Source organism: Nothoprocta perdicaria, unplaced genomic scaffold, assembly GCF_003342845.1.
Source record: "Nothoprocta perdicaria isolate Ctin4 unplaced genomic scaffold, notPer1 scaffold_170, whole genome shotgun sequence".
NCBI lineage: Eukaryota > Metazoa > Chordata > Aves > Tinamiformes > Tinamidae > Nothoprocta > Nothoprocta perdicaria.
Genome location: NW_020454872.1, coordinates 1,289,688 through 1,311,587, shown reverse-complemented (window position 1 = coordinate 1,311,587; position 21,900 = coordinate 1,289,688). Strand labels below are relative to the sequence as shown.

The 21,900-nt window shown below is 50.6% G+C and overlaps 1 protein-coding gene across 1 annotated transcript; it reads right to left on the bottom strand.

Annotated features, from left to right (window-relative positions):
* Positions 1-7,565: 7,565 nt before the first annotated feature.
* Positions 7,566-14,339, bottom strand: ETV7 (ETS variant 7). The gene is made up of 8 exons (XM_026036059.1): positions 14,243-14,339; positions 10,888-11,070; positions 10,440-10,604; positions 9,806-9,913; positions 8,983-9,195; positions 8,546-8,688; positions 8,226-8,326; positions 7,566-7,696 (listed from the first exon to the last, which is right to left on the bottom strand). The coding sequence occupies exons 1-8, from the start codon at positions 14,337-14,339 to the stop codon at positions 7,585-7,587; spliced, it is 1,122 nt and encodes a 373-aa protein (XP_025891844.1). The 3' UTR covers positions 7,566-7,584.
* Between the last annotated feature and the right edge of the window lie 7,561 nt (positions 14,340-21,900).

Sequence of the window (21,900 nt, the reverse complement as noted above, 5' to 3'; positions counted from 1 at the left end):
CTGTCCCTGCTCACACCCTTAGCCAGCAGCAAATTTAAAGCAGCTTATCTTAGACCTTTAATAGTTCAAGATTTAATATTAGATTGTGATGTCCCTGACTTGCTACAGGTGCAAAACCTGCACATGGGGAGCAGCTGACTGGCAGTAAATTGCTGCACTCCCAAGCTGGAGTAACAAACTGGACTTCACCCAGGGCCATCTTTAAATAGAGGCAAAATCGACCCTTTCCTGCAACAGCAAGTTGGGTCAGGAACCCCCCAGAGCCCTGGAAAGCTGAGATGGTTATTGCTGTGCTCCTAAGGGATGTGAAGAGGTAAGGAACTCGGCATTGGATGCTCTCCCTTGCTTTGCCAAACATGCCGCCACATTCAGCTGCCGCCTGCGTGGCCTTGAGAGGAGAGGCCGCGGGGCCGGATCTCACCTGGTGAGGCCGGTCTCTGGATGTGCCTCAGCAGGAGGCGGTTGGGCCTCCCGGCCTCCGCCTCTGCTCCAGCCTCACTGCGCTCCTCCTCGGCAGCAACGTGCTTCTTAAACGAGAAAACTCTCTTGAGGCTAGGTCTCTTCCTTGAAGGTTTGCCCCGTGCCGGGGCTGTGTTCACTTCTGCTCCAGGCCTTCTAGGCTTATCTGTTTTGGTGCCATGAGGAGCTGTGATATCTTTTTCCTTTGCCTTTTGCCCTGCCTTTTCCTTCTGATCATCAGGATTCTTCCTGAAGAGGAAGTTTAGGAGACTTTTGAACCAGGCGTGCTGGGTTTTCCCCTGGGAGGAATGTTTGCCACTCTTCCCCTTGGGCTCCGACTCCTCTTTCGTGGAGTTCCCCAGAGCTGATGCTTTGCTTGTTTTTTCCAGAGCCTCTTCCAGATCTGAGGTTTTGGGTCCCTCCTCCTGATCTTTCTTCAGGCTGATTTTGGAGCATGAATAATTGCAGAAGTCGCTTTTTGACCTTTGCAGCTTGGCTGCCTTTTTCCCTCCAGCTCTCTCCTGAAATCTCCTCTTGGCAGCCAGGGAGCTCTCACAGCAGCTCAGCGAGCGCCTGACGTAGATCTCCAGCACTTTTTTCGCCCCTTGCCTGTCCAGTGAAAGGATCTTTCCTGATGGGTTCCTCCCATGGTTCCACACTGCCGTATCCAAATCCATTGCTCGTTCCTTGCTACAGAGGAAAACAACATTTTCATTAGGGTTTTTGCTTTTCTTGCTGTGCTGCTTGTTCAGAAACTGATGTCCACCACCGTTTTAGTCCTTGGTAAATGATCAACCCCTTTTAYAGTTGTTATCTAAGTCCTCCTTATCTAAACCATGTGCACAGGGTTTTATGGTGCTATAAACTGCGCTATAGATGCTCCTGGTAGAGGAAGTGAAACTACAGAGAAGGGGACCAAGTTCATCACAAATATCAGAAGGAAAGCCCCACAAGCTGCCTCCCAAAATCGGGTCCCAGAAGGTCAACACAGGTCCCTCCTAGATGTGCAGGACCCAGCTGCTTTGCAAGGGTTTAATACAGGTAATGCAGTATCTGCATTAAAATAAAAGCATTCCCAGACAAGCCCGGGTGCTCCCAGTCTAAGGCCAGACCTCGGGTTTCTCACAGCTGCTGAAATGGCTTCAAGCAATCGCTGCTCACCAGGACCAGGAGCTTCCTTGCAGAAAGCGACATGGGAGCAAGGGAGGAATCTCTGCCGCCCGGGAGCGATGCCAGCACTCCAGGACACCTCATCTGAGCGCTGCCCCRCACACATGCACACCAACCCACCGCAACCCCATCTTTCTCAGGATCAAGAAGGCAAATTGGTTCCCCTCCAAGGCAATTCCAAAACCACCCAACAACCCAGGACGCTGCCATTAATAAATCATTCAAATAGATTTTCCTCCCAGCAAAGCAACACTCCCCTTCTGTTTTGATTGATTCCAGTACAGAGAACATACATCATTCTTATTTGCTCTTTTGGTATTTACCTTTCCATTTGCAATTCTGCCTTTCTGGACATAAGACAGACTCCTCCACCACAAGTATGGAGAGTGCTCAGGCTCTTTGGGAGTTGCTCCTTTTATACCCCAGACTGGTTGCTTAATGAGTAACTCCTATTTTTAGTAGCCATTCAGGTAGGAGAGAGGACAACGCTTCCGTGTTGGAGTCTCCCTCGTGGCGGGAAGATACACAACCCCTATCTGGAAGCCAAGCGTGCGTGAGTTTCACTGGAGGAGAAAATTTTCTGATGACGAATAGCAACAAAAGCATGAGATATCCGTGTCACCTCGTGCCACGGCTGCCCTTTGACACCAGCTATCTAAGCCAGCTAGCTTGTTTTCCACAGGTGTGTTGTCATAGCTGGGCTTTGTCAGGTGATTTCTGCGAGAAAAACAGGGAGAAGTCACGTCTTCCTCGAGGAAAAGAGCTTTAGACCCTGCGGCCAGGCCTTCCCGTGCAGACCCTAGGAGTCTCCAAGACACCCCGGGTCTGAGGCTGCTGCCCAGCCTGGAATCGCTCTAGGACACCGTGTTAACGGGAATGTTAACAGGAAGCACAGCTGTACCCAGGGGCACGAGCGTGGGACAACAGTTTSGCTGAATCTAAGCACCACCCCAGCCACTAACAGTAAGGACAGATGGGACACACGAGGTTTTTGAGATGAATCCAGTGAATCCGTGGTGCCTCTTACACTAGACATTAACCTGGACCAAGGCCATCCTCCTGCTCCAGCCTGGTGCCGCCCTCCTGCGGGCTGCTGCCTGCCGTCCTCCCTGCTGTCTTGCCATCTCATGGCCACGCTTTGCACTGCACCCTGCCAGGGCACTGAGGGGATGAGGAGGCTGCAGTGGGCGCCTGTGCTGTGCCATTCCCAGAAGCTCAGGTTGGGAAAACGCCTTGGCAAGATATCAGCATGAACGATGCTTCATTTTCCATGTTTTTGAGGTCTAACCTGGATAAAAATGATCTTTTTCAGCTGCCAGACTCAGAGGAACGCCTTACTCTGTATTAATGAATCAGTGTCTGATATTGATTAGGGACTGCTTAGCGCTGTTTTGTTTGTTTGTTTGTTTGTTTTTGATTTGTTTTTTTTTGTTGGTTTTTTTTTGTTTGTTTGTTTGTTTGTTTTGGTGTCCTCATCCACTACTGCTAAATAATTACTTCATCCATCAAGTAGGAGCTATATGCTGCTAAGTAGCATATAAAGCATAGTCCTTTCATGAGAGAGCAGCATCCAGGGGATGAGGGATCTCAAAGCCAATTTTGTTCAGGTGCTTTTTCTAGGACATAATTTGACCATCTCCAGTTTGGAGATGTTAGCGTTGGAGATCCAAGGACAACTCCAAACTCCCTGTTTATGGAAGGCTTCCCATGGTTAAATTTTGAATCACTGTTGACTTACAGCCCTTTCCAGGCCTTTCCTCTTCGTAAGGGTGTTTTTTGGGCACAGCCTGAAAATAGGGCAAGAAAAACTCCAGTTCTTAGCAGGAGGTTGCAGGAATTATCTTGTCCTCAACTGTGACTCTGGAGCCAGTCTTTTATACATATTCAGGCCCCTTCTGGGATTTTGGCCATGTTCAAGCCCAGTGGATGCAAGACATACGAGAAACAATGTTTGCAGAAGACTTGAGCCAACCCAAAATCCCATGTCCACACAGGGCCAGAGCTGGGGAGAACAGTTTTAGGATCTGAATCCAAAACTGTCTGCTTTTCTCATCAACACTGGGAGAATGAGGAAACTAGCAGGCGGAAAGTCATGTGGGAAGGGTACAATATAAGATTAATATCTTCAGTTTAGTGATGTTTGGAGGAAAAAGCAGAACTGAAAATGCAAGGACGCAGCATAGGGGGAAGCTGGCTTTGTTTACAGGAATTTCTTCCAGAAAATGAAAACACAAGGGGAAGGAAGAGCCTTGCATGAGCTGTGAGTTAAAATGTGCTCATGAGCAGAACCCAGAAGTCAACTGTACCCTCAAATTTCTTGGAAACAAGGCAGCCAACAGGCCGCAGCGTGGGAGGCTGAGGTTGGACATCAGGAAAAACCTCCTCTGCGGAAGGGTGGAGCAGCCCTCCAAAAGTCCCCAAAGAGGTGGAGATCTCTTTCCTTGGAGGTTTTGAAGACAGAGCCCTAACCAACCTGATCTGGTGTTGGTGACAGTCTTGTTCTAAGTGGGAAGGTGGAGTAGATCCATGAAAGGTTCCTTCCAGCAAACACTTAAGTGAATCTCTGAATGGAAAACACCAAGGCCAGAAGGATCTGCAATGTCAGATGGGAGCCGGTGTTGAGGGGCAGCCACTTCTTACAGTTTCACTTGATGATCTTGAAGGTCTTTTCCAACCATAATGATTCTCTGATTCTTCCCCTACAGGCCAAGCTTTGGATAGACAGCACAGCAAGTCGTGGGACCTGTGGGGCGCAGCAAGCTCCGTAGACCACTCAGTCCACTTCTGCAGTGCATCTCCCCTGAGAGGTTTGTGGGCACCAGCCTCCAAAGCCAATCCCCTTTTCCCGCAGCCCAAAGATTGATTTCAGTCCCCTTTCCTCAGGGGCTGAGTGCTGTGAGGTAGCAGTGCTAGTGCATGTTGTGAGAGCTTCTGTCTTCCCATTACCCTGGCCTAGACAGCGCCTGGTATCAGACCCTTTGAAACAAATAGAGACTTTCAGGGCATTAAGTGTRTGAATCTCAGAGAACGCTCGTGTGGAGCACCTGCACCACCGCCCCTGGACTTCAGTCCTCGGCTTGTTTGTGCCCTTCCTCGCCGCACACCCGTGCCGATCAGCCCCGGTGCCAGTGGCGCTTATCCGCTGTTTACTGAAAGAGTTGGGTCCTGGTTCCAGGAAAGCAATGTATTTACCTTCCTTCTCCTTCCATCTGCCTGCTCCCACTCTCGGTGGGTGGCACCGAGATGTGTCCTGGGGTGTCCTTTCTGAGTACTGGGAAAGAGCTCAGATGCCAGAGCGCCGGCATCATTGCAAAACTGAACTTTGCTTCTTGCCCCCCAAGAAACCACCGCCCTGGCTCTCTCCTAAGCCATGCCCACAGTAAGGACTGCACATGTTTGGCAGCCTCCCAAGTGGGAGAGGAAACCCCTAATCTTTAAGTCTAGCATGATCTTTAGTCATTGCTGGAAAAACAGGTGAACTAACAGCATCCCACGTGGCATCCAGAGCATGGCCCATCCACACACACTGGGGTCACTCCTGGACACTTTTGCCCATGGCACAAGCCCTGCTCACCTAAGCAGCTGTTAGACCTTGGGCTGCTCAGGAGCCTTTGAGTCTGCTTCCACATCAAGAATGCAGGTGGGATGTCTGGTTATGAGAGAACCGAGTAAAAGGCACCCACATGGGTATAACCCAAGAGCAACACAGGGCCAAGCTTGGACAGCTTCCAAGAAATGGAGGCTTCTTTCCTTCCAAAGCTGGTCCTTGAGGCTGGGCAGGCCTTATGCTACCTCTCTACATGGGACTAGATTTCAGCTCCCTCTTCTCCAAAAATCTTCTCATCTTTTCCAAGATAAAGGGCACCTTCCTTGAAAGGATCCTGCAGCGCAGGGTCCCTCCTGGTGTGACCTGCATGTCTAGGCAGGACCTGGCATCTGGCTGCAGCTTGGTTGAGAGCTTAGTTGAGTTTTGGGCACCCATAAACTCTCTCCTAGCAGAGATTTTGGCCTCACTCCCTTGGCTCTCCCAAGGCTGAGCAYTGTGTTCATTTATCCGCTCCCCAGCACTTCTGACTCCTCATTTTCCTCTGACTTGTCCAACCCTTGTGTTTTGCTGATGAGCTGATGATCTAATGGAAATGAAACCTTCCCAACCAGTGTGTTTCTGGAGAAGCCTCCACGTGCTGTGTTGTACCAGGACACGCTGCTGCTGGAGCTGCAGCGAGGGTGTTTGCCAGCCTGGCACTGCGCTTCCCACCACGGGGAAGCCACTAAGCTCTTCAGGTGATGTGGCCACCAATCACTGCTGGAAGGCAGGCAAAGGAGCAGGTTCTGAGCACAAAATGGGATATTTCAGTAAGAATGGGAATTTTGCTTGCTCTTGGAAAAGTCAGATCAATTTCTGAGCCAAGAACTATGTTGAGAACTTGCAGCAGCAGACACGAGAGGAGGAATCACCCTGTTTGGAACAACCAGGTAGTTGKTATAAACCACTCCGGTAGCACAAGAGCCAGGATAGAAACCAGCAGGATTATTTCTGTGCTGGAGTGAAACCAAGATCTGCAGGAACTCCCCATTTCCCACCAGCCAGGAAACATGGTGCCGCTTTCGCTACGTGGGCCTGTGCTTTTCCACATGGCAATAAAACAGCAGGTGTTTGTGCTGCCTTCCCCCATTAGCTGCCGAGCAGCTTGGACTCTCACGCTCTGGTTTCCAGGCTCACAAGCTCGGGGACAAGAACCCAGTTGCTCATTTGGAGCTGGTTACATGAGAGTTTCTGTGCAGGACTTGTTCTCGGGGTAAATGAGGAAGGCTTGRGTTGCTTCACTTCAGATTTCCAACCAAAAAGAAGTGGCATTTTCAGCTGTGCAGTTGCAGAATTTTATTTCCTCAGCAAAAAGGAATCCAAAAATATTAATGGATATTTTCAGGTTTGTTTAAAAATAAACAAACAAACAAAAAAACCCACACATTCTTCCTTGCAGCACTTACTAACAATACCTGAGGTTAAAAAGCCAGCTGTTTCCATGAGTTGCCCAAATACCCTGTATTTTGCCTCACTGGGGAACTTTGCTTTAGATATTTAGAAGCTGAGGGCAAATATTTTATGTGCTGCTTCCTCCCGTGGTGTAAAACACAGCCCAGCTCCGTGGATTTCACTGCAGTGCCCCAAACTGCTTGCCTGGCGGATCTGAGTGAATCCATGCTCYTTCGCACGGCCGGAGCACGAAGCTTTGTACCTAGAAGCTTTGTGTCCCTAGCAGTGAGTGCGATCATATTAATTACTGCCTTGTGCTTCTTGTCACATTAGCTAGAGAGCTAATTGCACAAAGCACCATATGGAAGGAAAGGAGTTAAAATGAGTTCCAGCTTTAAAACCTCTGGCAGCCTGGAGCTGCGCAGCTCCGACTGGGTTCAATCCAAGGGGATATTCCAGCTCGTTCTCTCCCTCCATCCTGCAGCTCCACTGCAGCCCCAAGGGCAGCGTATCTGCCASGCAAGTCTGTTCCACCATCGGGCCAAAGGCTCCGTGTCGGCCCAGCTCGYGAGTGCCCAGAACCAGCGCTTCGGTTCAACGCCACGTGTGTGCTCCAGAGCCCTCCACGCATCACCTTGGCTTTAAGGATGGAACCACCTTTACCAGCAAGTTTGCACCTTGCACACAAGCACTGAGATGGAGAAAGCAAAATAACACCATGTTCCCTTGCTCAGGAGGGAAAAGAAGCAAGCAGAAAACCAACCCACCCATTCGCCTTCACTCTCCGGGTTGCAGGGTGATTTTGGTGTGTGAGTTTTACTGACAAAGCCCCAGAGCTGTCCCAGCCTTTGCTCGGGACAGRCTTTGCAATCTGTGGCCACCACTCTGTGACCTTCTGCTGGCAACGCCAGAGGCTCCAGCACTTCACAGCGCAGTCCAAAGCTGTGGGCAGTGCAGATGGCATCCTCAGAGGTTGCCTACGGTGAGACCTCTGGTGCATCTTCCTTGAAATCCTCATGTTCCTCATTCTCCAGCTGCTCCAGCTTGCTGGGTTTCTCATGGATGATCTCCCCAGGAGTCTTCAGAAATCTGCAGGGCATTTTCAAATGGTTTTAACTGCATGGCCAAACCCYGTCCCACCACAGCCTGTAAACGCTCAAGCCACTCTGTGCCTGCTGCCTGCAGTCTCCAGGCTTTGCTGAGTACCTCAGCTCTTGATTTACTTCCCAAATGCTCCGAGCCTGGGGCGGTGAAGTGCATTGCACCTCATCCCAGAGCCCAGCACTGGCATTTTAAGCTTAAGCTACTCCCAGGCAGGAATCCAGCACTGAAAATAGGGGGAGATTCAATGGAAAAAAAAATAAAAAGGAATTCCCTGCCTAACTCCACAAGAGCTCAGCACTGACTTCAGCACTCAGATGCTGTGGGATTTCTGCATGCGTGGTGGGACAAGGCTCCTCGCAGCACCATCAAACTGGGACAAGCCATGTTCTCCACCCCCAAAATACAGAAAGGACCCCGTGACTTCATCTTAGGTCTGGACCATCAAGGATCAAGTGAGATGAAGCAGCTGCCAACATCTGCAGGTTGCCAGTCACCCACCACTGCCTCATCTTACCTGAACAGCAGCTTCTGCCCTGGCTCCTTTTTGATGATATTGAGTTTGTAGTAATGTCTGAGGGCTCGTGACATCTTTTCATATGTCATGTTTACACGATTCTGGAAGGAGAAAATAAATCAGGGTTGGTCTGGGTTTTTTTGAGGGGGGTAAACCAAGCATAAACACCTGGGTTGGGTCTCTGTGCAGCAGCTTGGCCTGCATTGTGATGTTCTCACCCTCCCCTGTCCTTGTGTCAAAYGGAGCAAGTTGTGAGCAGAGGACACAAAAGCGACTTTTGAAAGCCTGGGAATGACAARCTTGGCCTCAACTGAGCTTACCTTGTGGTTCCCCCAGAGCTGGGCGAGTCCGTTGGGATTAACGACCCGGAAGACTTTGGCTTCCTTGTCTTCCCACCTGATGTAGGGCTCATAGCGGCTGTCAGAGAGGAGTTGGTAAACGTAGTCCCACAGTAACCTGCAGTCTGGGCACAGAAGGAACTGTCAGAGCCGTCACAGAGCTCCCACTCACCCTCCAGTGAGGGCTGGGCAGCAACAGGGCTCCTCGTCATGGCAATGGAGAGAAGAGCCAGCGCTCTGGTGAGCACATTCACTGCTAGATCTCAAAATGCATGGCACAACTAGCATTTCTCAGGGGGAAACTGASGCAGAGACACAGTCACTGAAGGGAGGAATAAATTAAAGGGGTTGACAGATAGGAGGGCAAAGTCAACGCAGCCCCAATGCCCCTAGGAGCCAGGCTGCAACTCCCTATTCACCTGCAATCTTCCCGTCCGCTGGAGCTGCTGGGGAGGTAGGAACAGAGCAGAGGGCRTCCGTCCTGCAGCTGCCCTCTGTGCTGGGGTGCGAGAGGTTCAGTGGCTCCTCGGCTCCACGGGGGACACCCGGGGACACCGGCTTGTCCCGCCTCGAGCAGCTGGGCAGGGAGGAAGAGAGAGCAGCTGGGGCAGCCTCTGCGCCGCAGTCCAGCCCTGCAAGAAAACCCCGGTGCAGAGGAGCAGAGCCTGGCACTGCCTGGCTGCCGTTTGCTGTCACTCCGAGCCCTGGCCTCGCACCAACCACATGGTGCTGCCCCTGGCAGAGCTGAGAGGAGGACATTCCCTGGGCACCAGGCAGCAGTGGGCAGCTGCGGCCACCGATGGCTTTGGCTGCCCAAAGGTGGCCCAGGAAAGAGGCTGTGTGCGCGCTCTGAGCGGGATAGGGGCCACAGCAGGAAGGGGGTCCAAAGCTCCTAAACTTGGTTTTGCAGAAACAAGGTGCCCAAACCAARCAGCTGTCTCCCAACACACAGCCCTTGCTGTGGGGACAGGAACAGCAYGCAGCAAGGACCTGCTCCCACCCCTCAGTCCTGCCACCTCCCTAACGCTCGTTCCCCAAACCTAACCCCTCACTTCTCTTTGTCTTCCATCTCTGCAGGGATGACCAAGCCAAGAGGACTCAAACACAGTTCCTCACGCCCACAACATCCCAGATTTCCAAGTCTTCTTGCTCAGAGAGGTGAGCTTCAAACCTTTGACCTACACAACCTGCTGGGGCTAAGGGCAGGCTCTGCCTGACACAGAGCTGCCTTCTCCATCCTACCTTCCACCATGCTCCTGGCCTCCCTGAAAGGTGAGTTCAGCAGGGGGCTGCACACCAGGGCTCTCCTCTGAGTTTTGATATACTGCAGGAGTTCATATAAGACATCACCTACGGGGGAAGGAAAGCATTGGAGTCTGTTCAGATGGTTATGTCATCCTGTGGTACTGTAGAAACACATAATCTGAAATAACAAAAAATGGTGATGGGTTTTATTTTTGTGCTGGCAATTCAAACCCTTCAGTCCCTGTTCTCTTCATCACCATCTGCTTCTTTCTTGACAGCTCTCTTTTACCGTCACATCTTGTCCCGCAGGGAAGTCAGACCTCTCATAAGCACATAGGGAAGGATTGATTTGCTTGCTCTGACTCTCTGGAGTTTTTCCCCAGGAAAAACTGATATGAGGAATCACTTCCTCATCACTTTCAGATGAGGAAACTCAGGTTTGTTAACTGCATTGCTGCAGGGACAATGGCAATGATCTATGGAAAGAAGAGAGTTGTCCCAGGCTCCTTCATCCAGCTGGTTAGGCCCAGGCTCAATCCATGTCTGCCAGGACCTGTCCAGCCCCGCTTAGCATCTCACAGCCCATGCTGGGCTCACTGTGTCCTTAGAAACACCATTCCCCTCATCTAACCTGAGCGAGGAGCTCTGTATCTGAAGTCATCCTTGGTGAGAATGCACAGGGCTTTCCCATTCATCTCAAACTTGCTCTCATCCGTTTGCCGAAGGGAATATTCCTTCTCAGCCCATCTCAGCCAGTGGATCACATCCTCCTTGCTCCACAGCGAGGGCTGGATTCCTGAAACCACAGGCAGCCTTTGAAGCACCTTGGTCTCCATCTTCAAACCCAGCAAAGGACTGGATGGGACACTAAGCATCTCCATCCCCAATCTCCCCCTCTTAAACCTTCACAGATCAAATTAGCCCAAAGACAGAAAACGGGATGTGGTGATGGGCCCATCTCATCCTCTGACCTAGACAGTGGGCAGTGGTCACAAGGCGGGGGACAACTGCAGCACCCACCGTGTCCCACCCTGTGGGTGCATCTGCAAGACACGCTGACCTGTTCATTGTCTACTCACTCAGCCTTCCTGGCAGCTTCAAGATTTCCCCCTCGTGGGTGGCTGTGCGTCTGGCCAGGACCTGAGGTGCAAGCGAAGCTGCAACAACAGGGCTCCAAGAAGCAACTGTCACTTTACCCTGGGGAAAAGAAACCAAGCATGTCAACAGATCAAACTGTCCTCTCCTGTCTCTTCCTCTCGATGCTTTGGGGACACCTCCACCACAATAAACCTTGTCCAAATGGCTTCTAGCTTATTCCTCGGAGCAGCTTGATGCACTTTAAAGCAGCTCAGGGCCGGCTGGTCACTGTAAGTAAATCACGAGGAGAAACCCATATCTAGAGATAAAGTTGGTGACTCAGTTTGCAGTGGGGCTGGGTGCCCCTCATGCTGAATCAGTGCCACCCCGGCTGCCTACTATTGCAATGGAGACAGTGGCAGTTCCTGGAAGTGCCACCTCAGCTTCCTGAATGAGGTGGAAACGACAACCACRGCGCACAGGGCAAGTTAGAGAAAGAAGGGATCAACTTAGCTACTAGCTAAGCTATTATCCTTATAGCTAAATCTTTTTTTTAAGATAAAGATAAGAAGCTGAATCTTTCCTGGACTAAATCTGAGGGTCTTGAGTTTTTCTTCAACAGAAGAACCACTATTAACACTCTTGTGGTATAAACATAGTTAGCTGGTATGGGATCTGGGTTGTTTATTAGCTCTAATGAAGCAATCCACTTCTTAACAACTTAGGAGGAACACATAAGCTCTGAGCRGACTTGCCAGCAGCGCAACCCACATTTCAGATTCATTCTAAGCGATAGGTACAAGAAAAATAAAAGTGAAAGAAATCAGTAGTGTATTTAGTCTATAACTCTCCCCATAAAGACATTGTATGGTTTTCCGCTGCCTTCACTCTGCTACCAAAAGATTTTTTTGTAAAAATGATCCAGGATGTTGACTAGCTTTCCTGCTCCTATAGATTTCTAGGAATTTAGGGAGAACTCTAAACCCTTGTGCCTTCGCACCGTTTTTTATTTATTTATTTATTTATTTCCCCTCCTGCTTAGCCACCTCCACTCTTGTTTCTCAGACAAAAATACGTCCTAGTCTCAAGAGGAAATTTTGTGCTTGGAGGGTTTAGCGGGAGAAGCTGGAGACCAGCAGGGTCCAAAGCAGGGCGGGTGGGAGCCGGCGCTGGCACCGGGCCCCACGCCGGGCTGGGGGCTCTTACCTGCATCCCCGCTGTCCCGGAGCTGCGCCCGGGGCCGGCACTATCCCGGTCCCGGCACTATTCCGATCCTGGCGCTATCCCCGTCCCGGCACTACGGCGATCCCGGCGCTATCCCTGTCCCGACGCTGTCCCCGGTGCTCGCCGCCTCCCCGGGTGCCCGGCGCTGTCCCCGGTGCCAGTAGCGCCCGGCGCGGGCACGTCCCGACCGTGCGGCCGCCCCCGGGACCTTCCCATCCTTCCAGGAAACGAAATCGAAAGGAGCCGGAGCGCGGGGCAGGCGGCGGCCCGGCCCCCCGCCCGGCCCCGCTTCTCCAGGGGCCGCCGGGCGCCGGGCACCGGGCCGCGCTCCCCGTGCTCGCCGCGCGGCGGGGCCGCACGGGCCCAGCGGCACCGGGACACRCGGCTCGAGTGCCCGAGGCAGCGCTGGGGGCTCCGTGCAGCGGGAAGGGCCCGGGGCAGCCTCCAACCCAGCGTGTCCCCTCGTCCTCCCCGCGGTTTTTCCTCGCCCACTCCTGCATCCCATGCTCCTTCCCTCGGCTCCAGGCCAGTCCCGAATGGACCAGGCCACGACGGCCGGTAACGACCCGGTAACTGCCTCGAGTGCGGATCCCCTGCTCCCCACGGCCTCCTTGCAGAGCCCCCGAAATGGCTCTGGGGCCGGAGTAACCCCCAGCCCGCGGCGGGACGCGGCGCTTGTGGCCGAGCGGGACCGCGCTGGGRCCCGGGAGCACGTGGGGGGTCCCCGGAGGGGACGGGGGTGGAGGGCTGCACGCGGGCAGCACGAGCCCGGGTCCAGATGTGCCCGGTGGTGCCTGGCGGTGCCCGGCAGTGCCCAAACGTGCCCAGTGGTGCCCAGTGGTGCCCAGCGGTGCCCAGATGTGCCCGGCAGTGCCCAGAGGGGCCCAGCGGTGCCCAGGGGTGCCCAGCAGTGCCCAGAGGTGTCCAGCTGGGCCCAGCAGTGCACAAATGTGCCCAGAGGTGCCTGGCAGTGCCCAGATGTGCCTAACAGTGCCCAGATGTGCCCGGCAGTGCCCAGACATGCCCGGAGGTGCCTGGCAGTGCCCAGCGGGGCCCAGATGTGCCCGGCAAGACCCGGCAGTGCTTAGTGGTGCCCAGCGGAGTCCCGCAATGCCCAAACGTGCCCAGCGGTGCCCAGCGGTGCCCAGATGTGCCCGGCGGGGCCCGGCGGGCCCGCCCCCTTCTCCTGCCCCGCCTCTCCTCCCCGCCCACCCCGCATTGGCCCCGCCYATCGCCCCGTCGCCGCCTCCCTCCCCCACCCGCGTTGCTCATTGGCTCGTCGCCGCGCCAATCGGGTGGCGGCGCGGCAGGGGTGGGGCCTGGCGCCGGGGCCCCGCCCTCCGCCCGCCGGAAGCGGCGGCGTCGCCGGGGACGCGGAGCGCGGCCTCCAAGGTGGGCGAGGGGCCTGGGCCTCCTTCCCCCCTCCCGGGGGGCGTCGCGGGGTGCGGGCCCCGACCGGGGGGACTCAGGGGCCCTTCCTGCTTTCCGCGGCCGTTTGGGGCCTGGGAGGGCCCTTCCGCGGGCCTCGGGGCCTTCCCGGCCATGCAGGGCCTTTCCTCTCCCCCATTTTGGGGGGCCGGGCGGCCATTTTGGGGGTGCGGGCGGCTGAGGGGAGCTCTCTCCGCCGCCGAGTGCTCTGAGGGGAGTTTGGCTTTCCAGGAGGCCCCGGTTACTCCGCTGGGGGCCGCATGGAGCCGGGGAGGGGGGTTCGCCGCTCCCTGTGGGCCTTGGGGGTGTCCTTGGGGCGCTCTGCTCTTAGGGGGGCCATGTCCTGCCGTGTTGTGGCCTCCTTGTTGTTGCCGAGTGCCGTTCAAGGCCGGGGTCTCCCTCCGTTTCCCCTCCCTGCTGGGCTGCTTGGCGAAGGGCGGCAGCTCCTGGGGATGCTGGGCCCTGGCCCTGCTCCTTGGGGACCTTTCCCTGCTCGGCAAGGGGTGATGGCAACACTGCCCGCCCCTGCGCACGCCGCCTGGCAGGGTAAATCCTCAGAGCGACCGTGCCAGCATTGCTGTAAAAACCTCTGGAAAGGTAGGTTAAAGATTAAGAAAGCAATACTTGTACTGGCCTAGGCCTATTTTCTATAACAACATCCCTGTTAGAAGGTGCCTTTATAGTTGAAATGAGCAGTTTTATTACAGCTGTGCTGGTTAGCAGGGAAGCCTGTGTGGAAGACACTGCCCAGACTTATTGCAGATCRTCTTAAAGCATTTATGGACGGGCTGAAGTAGGTCATGTCCTAAAGAAATAGGTGTATGCTGAGGTGGTTGACCTGATGTGTGTTTTAAAACGGCCTATCTGCGGCGTGTGGGGCGGTTTTGATCTCTTTCGGTGCTGTCTTCTGCTGCTAGTGTTAAAGTGGTTTTTTTCTGTTTGGAGCTTGAAAAGAACGACCTTCCTGGGTCAGAAGTCGCTCCATATATATGTTTGTTTGAAGCTTTCTCTTTTGTAGTTGCTCTGTATGAATCTGGGTGCATTCCAGTGGGCCTGGTTGAGCCCCAGGTGTCTGCTTGGAAGAAGCCAAAGCAAAAAGGACCAAAATTGTTGTTTAAACAAAACTTGACAGTGCTGAGAAGCAAGTCTTGGCAAACACATTTGGGCTCTTTGCCATGGACTGCACGTACCTGCGAGCAAGGAGAACGTTAGGTTTTTCTCTGCAGTTGTTTTATGATATTTCTGAGTGGAAAGTGATATGCTAAGCCCATAGCCTCCAAAAAAAAGATTAAACCTCATCTGCAGCATAAATCAGTTAGGATCTTTGATCATGATTTTGCTAAAGGAGACACATTATGCAGTTCAGTTTGGATCTGTGGAGTGTAAAATGAATGAATACAAAACACTTGGCTTTTTCCGTTCCCTAAGGTGAGCCTTGTCCAGCAGTAGTCTCCCTTTCCTGGGCCCAAACTTATTTTTGACTGTCGGAATTGAGAAACTGGCTTATTTGAGTTGATAATAAATCCAGTCTGTCGTTAGTTTCTTGCAGTGTCTGTGTGACATCCTTAGCATGTTCAGTCTTGCCTCTTCAGAGAGGTTTCCTAGCCACCTGCTTGTAGTTTTCTGTGAAAGATATTGTAGCATTTTTCTTGGCAGTCCAGCATGTTTTTACAGGTCCTGAGGAGCAACAGTCATCCTGAGCTTTCGTTGATGCTCTCAGTGCAACGTTTGGGGCCTGCTGGGATGTGTTGTCACTTGAAGTCATTACAAGAAGACAAATTCTTAGCTTGGGGTATAACAGCAGAGTTGAAGGAAGCAGAGTATAAGGTCATTGAAAAATAGYGCTTCTGATTACACGTGATATGCCTGAAAACCTGTCAGTAGAAAATCTGGGTATAGAGAAAGGTTAACACTTCACCCTTTGTGATAAAGATCATGCAAGGCTTTGGTGCTGTACAAGAGCTGCGACCCTCTTGGCCAAGCGACTGGAAGTGGTGCAGCTGTATTAATAATTGCATCTTGAAGTTGCAGTGCTGTTAGGAAAATCACTGCATGATTCTAACTCAGAGGTTAATTAACGCATCGCAGGAATTTGGGAAGCTCTTGGAATAACGAGCGTGCTCCTGTGTGGAGTCTCCTAGCTCCCTGGCGTTGCCTTGGACAGTCTTGGTCCGGGATGTTACCTATTCAGCAGCTTCTTGGTTCTGCAAAATCCCTGAATTGCAGCTTCCTCAGCCAGGATTGATCCCATTTGTATCTGATGAGCTGAATTGCCTTTGGCTGCTTATTTCCTCTGTGCAGGCACCAGGAAAAGCTCAGACTCATAATCTAGACAGCTCAGATTAGACRAATCAGAACCACAGTGGGATATTTAAAGCTGCTTTATCCTGGGGGAAGGGAAGGCAAGCCCTGCTTCGTGTAAGGAGGRTGTATAGCAGGATGTATAGGAGGGACACCTGCAGCACACACGAATGCAGGTTGGCAGTGGAAACATCCATCATGGCTGATATCTGCGGAGCCGTCTGCTTTTTCTACCACAGAAATGGGACCTGAATTTAGGAATGTACCTTGTAGTGTCAGGCTTAAAACTAATGGGGAAAAAATGTCTTTAATAACTTCATTTGCTTGGGACTCATGGCACCTAGTGAGAAAAATTAATTTGCAGCATGTGTGTGAAGTGCAGTTCATTTGCAGGGCTCTTGACCAAAACAGGCCAGAATGCATGCAGCAGGACCAAGAAAGCAGAGCAAATTCAGGCTTTTACCCAGGTGTCTTTTGAGAGTCTGTTAGGAGGAAATAATTACAGCTGCTGGAAGCAGCAGCAATGCTAGGAATTGTCTTCCCTGTACCTGATTTCATCAGACACATTGATGACAGTTTCTTCCTTTGCTGTTCAAATTCTAATCTGTGGTCAGGATTTGTTCTTTTTCAGTAGACCAGGACTCTGGCCTGCAGAGGGGTGTTTCTAGCCCACATATTCATTTTTCAGAGCTTGTAGTAAAGGACTGTAGGGTGGGCCTGAAGTCTAGAAGCAAAATCAATAGCTGTAGGTCTTAAAAGGGGCAGTGAACACTGGCTGTAGTCACTGAACATTCAGCAACTTATGTAACTCCTGTGGGATTGCTTTTTTTTCTGACTTTTGCCCTCAAAAAAAAGCCTCTGGGGTGATATGTGCAGCTGCTAAAAGTGGTGCCAATCCACTGATTGCTACTGATTGTGGAAACGCTTGGTCATTTCATTGATTTTTTCTTTATTGGCTACAAAAAGAGCAAATATAATAATATTCTTAACAGCTGTGGTTCAGTTGTGAGCTCTGAATTGGGAGAAATCAGAAATATCCCACTCTCAGAGTGACTGGGAAGCTAGGGAGCAGATTATTCTGGGAATAAGAGTCTGTGTGGGGCACAAGAGCAAAATAGATGAGCAAAAAAAGGGGAGGTGAAACTGGAGCAAAGCCGATGCCCTGAAATAACAGGGGTTGAAACTGGCTATTTAATTTCCACAGCAAAATTGTTGGTAAGAACTGTGAGGTGAATGCAATTGCCAAGTAGCCCTCAGAGAGCAGCACCGTGTCCTTGGCTTGTGCCTAGGGATGCTGTCATTTATTCCATTGAATCAGTGGAGAGGATTCTCAGAAGGAAGTGCAGCTTGGCAGCCGTGAAAGCAGCATGACGGAAGCACGTGCCTGATACTCGGGAACAGCAGAGAAATGCAGGACCRTGACAGCTGGCTCGAGTGGCTGCAGTAAGAAGTGATGCCTAAGAATGAGTTTTCTCTGCTGTCTGATAAAGTTCTTCACAAACAGAGTTTTGCTTCTGTAGCTCTGAAAGCTCAGGCATGCAAAAACAACGAGGCTGTATTTTACAGATGAAAGGTTTCCTCAGGAAAAGTAATTCCAGGTCAGAAAGCATCGCTGCATGTCTTGGATCCCAGCCCAGTGGCTCTGCTCTCTTGGGACAACAGCTGGCCGCATTTCCTGAAATTAATCTGCGATTCCATGTTATGCYTTAGATTGTCCTATTAACTGTCTCGGTTAAGGATGCACCCCAACTATRGCAGATATTTTTCAGCTTAATAATCACTGATGTTATTTTTTTTAAAAGTGGTAGTTGTAAGAAAGCGCATCCATGTTGTGGCTYGAGTGGCTGCAGCTCTCACCCAGTTTTGCCTTATAACTGGCATGAGAAGTCTGCAAAGGAAGAGGATGGGGGGGAAAAAACTATAGAGCAGCTCTTCCCGCAACAGCGGTGGTTTTATAGGAGTTTCCAGTAGGATTGCAAACGTCAGCGATGAATTTTACAAGTCTCTCCTGGTTTGTGCAGTTGATGTCATCTGCTAGATCATCACAATTGGAACAAACGGAGGAGGGAAACAGCAAGGAAGCTTTAACCTTTGCAAGCTGACTCATTTCTTCTGCCTCTGGATGAGGGGATTAAAAATTGGGGTATTACATAACCTCTAGCCAGTGCGAAGGTTACTACAGCCTGGGACATTATCTCCTGCAGCAGTTCATAGTTATGAATGAGCTCCCTAATCCATTGATAGGAGTGTTTTGGCAGGCGTTTGAAAGCCTTCTTGTAGCCTAATGCTTTTTGATAAGGCTGCCCTTCCTCAGGTTTTAGTGACTGATACGGGCTCAGGAAGCACAAGTCCACAATAGCAAAGACCTTTTTTGCAGATAAGATAAAAAAAGTTATTTTGCTTGTGTTGGAGTCTTTGGGGAATTTCTTGGTGGTTGTTTGCCTCATTTGCTGTAACCTTGTTTAGGAGGCCAACTAAAAAGCATAGTACACATGAGCATGATACTTTTTTTTTCTTCTAGAAGATGTTTTYTACAGTGTTGGTGTTCCTTTTCCTTTCAGATAGGCCAGGTTGCACGTATGCACAATCGTAACATGATTCAGTCACCTTCAGATGATTCAAGTAAATTTGTGAAATGGTTTAGTTTTCAAACAAAGCAGTTCAAAAAGCTCAAAGCACATGGGGCTGTCGATGAGCTGTTTCCTTGCAGAACAGYTAATCTCCAAAGTTTCTGTAGGCTTCCTAGAAATTTAGGATGTGAATTAGCTAACGTTCGAGTAATTTGGGCCTGCAGAGGTCTCAGTTTTTACTCTTAATCCTGCTTATCTCTGGGTTAAGCAATACGACACAGCGATATAAACCTTTCTTTTTTAGTATTACTCAAGGCACTGATATTGATGTCGCGCTAGAGGAGAAGAATATCGATTGTGCCGATTTCTTGGGCGCTTGTGAACAGCAGGTAGGGCAGGAGCTTTCTCACTGCCGCCTCCCACAACGGAGACYGCTCCCGATCCCGTATCGAGGACCTCGTTGCGTGTCTGCCCCGCTCCCTCTAGCAGCCCTTTGCGTTTTAACGTGCACGGAGGGGTGAGGTCCGACGTGCTGCTGGGTGGTGTGATGCAGTCAAAAAGGCCTAAAACGACCGTACGTGACGGCAAAGAAGTGCTCGGACGTGCAGCTTTGCTGGCGATAAACAGTTGCCGTTGATGCGTTTGGCTTCACGTGTGCGGCGCGAGATACTGAAGTGAAACCAGTCCCCCTAGGCGACACATCCAGTGGGGGAAACTGGATTTCTGCTCGCTGTTAGTTATAAAGCTACAGAGAGCCTAGTGTACTGAGCGGTGCTGTTTTTAAGCGGTACCTYGTTTGCCTGACGTTGCTGTTATGAAATGTTTTTTGCCAAGGGGTGAGTCTCCACTCCTCAAAGCTGTTTTTTGAACATCACAGTTGTTAGCCAGAAAAATCATGAATGCGCCAGGACTACAGTGTCTGTATGTGTCSTTGCTTTGCTCTAAGCTGTTCTCAAACTGTTGCGCACAACCATGGGAAATGCTCCTTCGCACAGGCGRAGCGCATCTGTTGTGCTTCTCAAGGATGAAACTGTAACCAGTGCAGCAACTGGGCTGTTCTCCAGCCCTTCATGGTGCAAGCTCCAGATGTTCCGTGTTATCCTCAATTAGGAGACCATCACAGCTGAGTTACGAACAACTCAAAACACAGCCCCATGTGAGCTCGGTCCAGCCAGACTGATAGCTCTGGGGCTTAACGGCCTAACTTATCCCTCATAAGATTTGGAGCTGGTAGTTAGCATCCAAACACCCAGGTCCTGCTTGTGTCCCAYGGAAGGGGCTGGAAGGAGCCTTTGCTTCTGATGCTGAGTGTGCAGAGCCTTCCTGCCCGTTATGTTTTGAGCCTCGCGCCGGATTTACCCACCGAGAGTCACTTAATGACAGTGGCTTCCTAGTCAAGAGCCTGGTCTGGACTCAAAACACAAGTTGTGGAGCTTCTTTATAAATTACTATCCCCCCGCCTTAATAAGTAGCATCTGCTGTAAGATCTGTCTTCATATTAAGGCTTTCTTATGATCAAATATAAGCTCTGATACTGAAATATGCTGATTTATGTGTGAGTCCTTCTGGTTGCTGAGGAGCAGAGCAAGACGTTCCTCATAAGGATCAACTCTGAAGATGGTTTCTTTAATCAATAATACAAATTCTAGCCTTTCTTTCAGTTGTCTCAGAGGTAAACACAGAATAGACTGTAATATTGACCTGTGTCAAATTAAAAATTAGCTGGAGTGGCCTGTTCTGAAACACACTTCAGTTTTAGAACTTTCCACATCCTGCATTTGGAGGCCAAATGGGCACCTTCACCCTGCATGAACACTGCATTATATATGTGAAAATAGGATTTCAATCCCATATTCTTTTTAGATTTTTCCTTTAAAAAAAAAAATAGAAAATAACTTCCATAAAATATGGCTACGGTTGCTGGCTTATTTTGTTGCAACGAATGATACTAGCCAAATATTTTTGTGAAAGAATGTTAGTCACATAACGTAATGCAATATTCTTAGAAAGTCCTGGTTATTTATACACTTGACGTGCAGAATGTTTCTCCAGACATGTAAACAAAGCAAGGGGTGTCTTGCCAGTGTACCATAGTCAGCCTTAAGTTATTTTGAAACCAGRAGCAAGATGTTTTTCAGCCCTTTAAAAATAAGATACAGAGTCCTCTGCTGACACAGGCATAGTGCTAATGATTGGCTTTATCCAGCTGGAGTTTTCACCCGCCATTCCTAMCGCTCCAAAAATAAATGGAGATTTGCTTTCCTGAAGAGCTGCAATTGTGCTAAATAAAACTCCTGGTTTACCTCGGTGTGCGATTACTGTATTATTACTTGATGAGTCTGCTGCCCCCCTCTTTAACACAGGTCTGAGGTTTGTTTTGCTGTTTTTGCTGCTGTTTGTGTCTTACTGTGCATTAAACAAGCTGTTTGCTTGATTTAGAGAACTTGGACAGTCGGTTTCTTGCCAGTGCTGCCAGTCTCAGCTTGGACCCGTCCTGGTCCCACCGCTGGCCCGGGCAGCTGTAGCTTCATCCCGCGTAGCTCCGGACTGCGTGTCCTGATGGCTCTTACGGGGAGATACAGCAATACCTGTTGGRGATAGTGGATAATTTCCCTGGCAGATAGTCCCTGCCATCCCAACTCGTATCAAAGTTGGTTAAAGATCTGTCCCATCTCCTGCTGGGCTCCAGAGCTCGAGCTCTGTCTTGTTCCTTGGTGCTGCTGCTGCTGGGACCACATTTCACATGGATGTGGCTCTTCCTCCCCATCCTTATGGTGCAGGGTTGCAGGTAGAGCAGAGCTTACTCAAATATACTTATAACAGCATTCAACTTCAACAAAATCTTCATTCTGTTGTTAGTTTTGTCAACTGCTGCCATGTAGTCGGTTAAAAATGAGTTGTTGGTTTTCTCAACTACTGCCTTGTAGTTGGTTAGAAATGCCTGTCAGTTGGAGTTGTAGCAGATGAGCTGGGAATGAGTTAGCAGTTACTTGTTGGGATCCTTTCCAGGGAAGGAAGGTGGAGTTTTCAGCTGCTCGCAGCCTTGCTAAAATAAGAGTCCAAGGGGGTAAGTGCTTCACCTTGTGGATGGAAATACTGAGCAACTTCCAGCAGGGATCTAAAGGCTCAGTAAGTGAGGAGAGGAAATTTTGGTTTATTTTCAATATTCACTCCAATGACATTCTGCTATTCCACCCATTAAACCTGTTGGGTATTTCAGACTAGACTCGTTCTTAACCTCCTGCTCCTGATCTGCAAAGAGAAGTCCAGATGCCAAAAGCAAATAGGGCAGTGCTGAAACGTGTTGGAAGTGCATGAACCTGGAGGACTAACTCCTAGTATCTCATCTGCGTGGAGCAATCACGTAGGGATTAGGGGCTGCTGCTTTTTCCTTATATTCCCTCTTCCATCATATCAGGCAGCAGGTGCAGTCAGTAATCACTTTACAGGCACGTGGTAGCAGACATGGACTGGATAATTCGTTAAAAACTT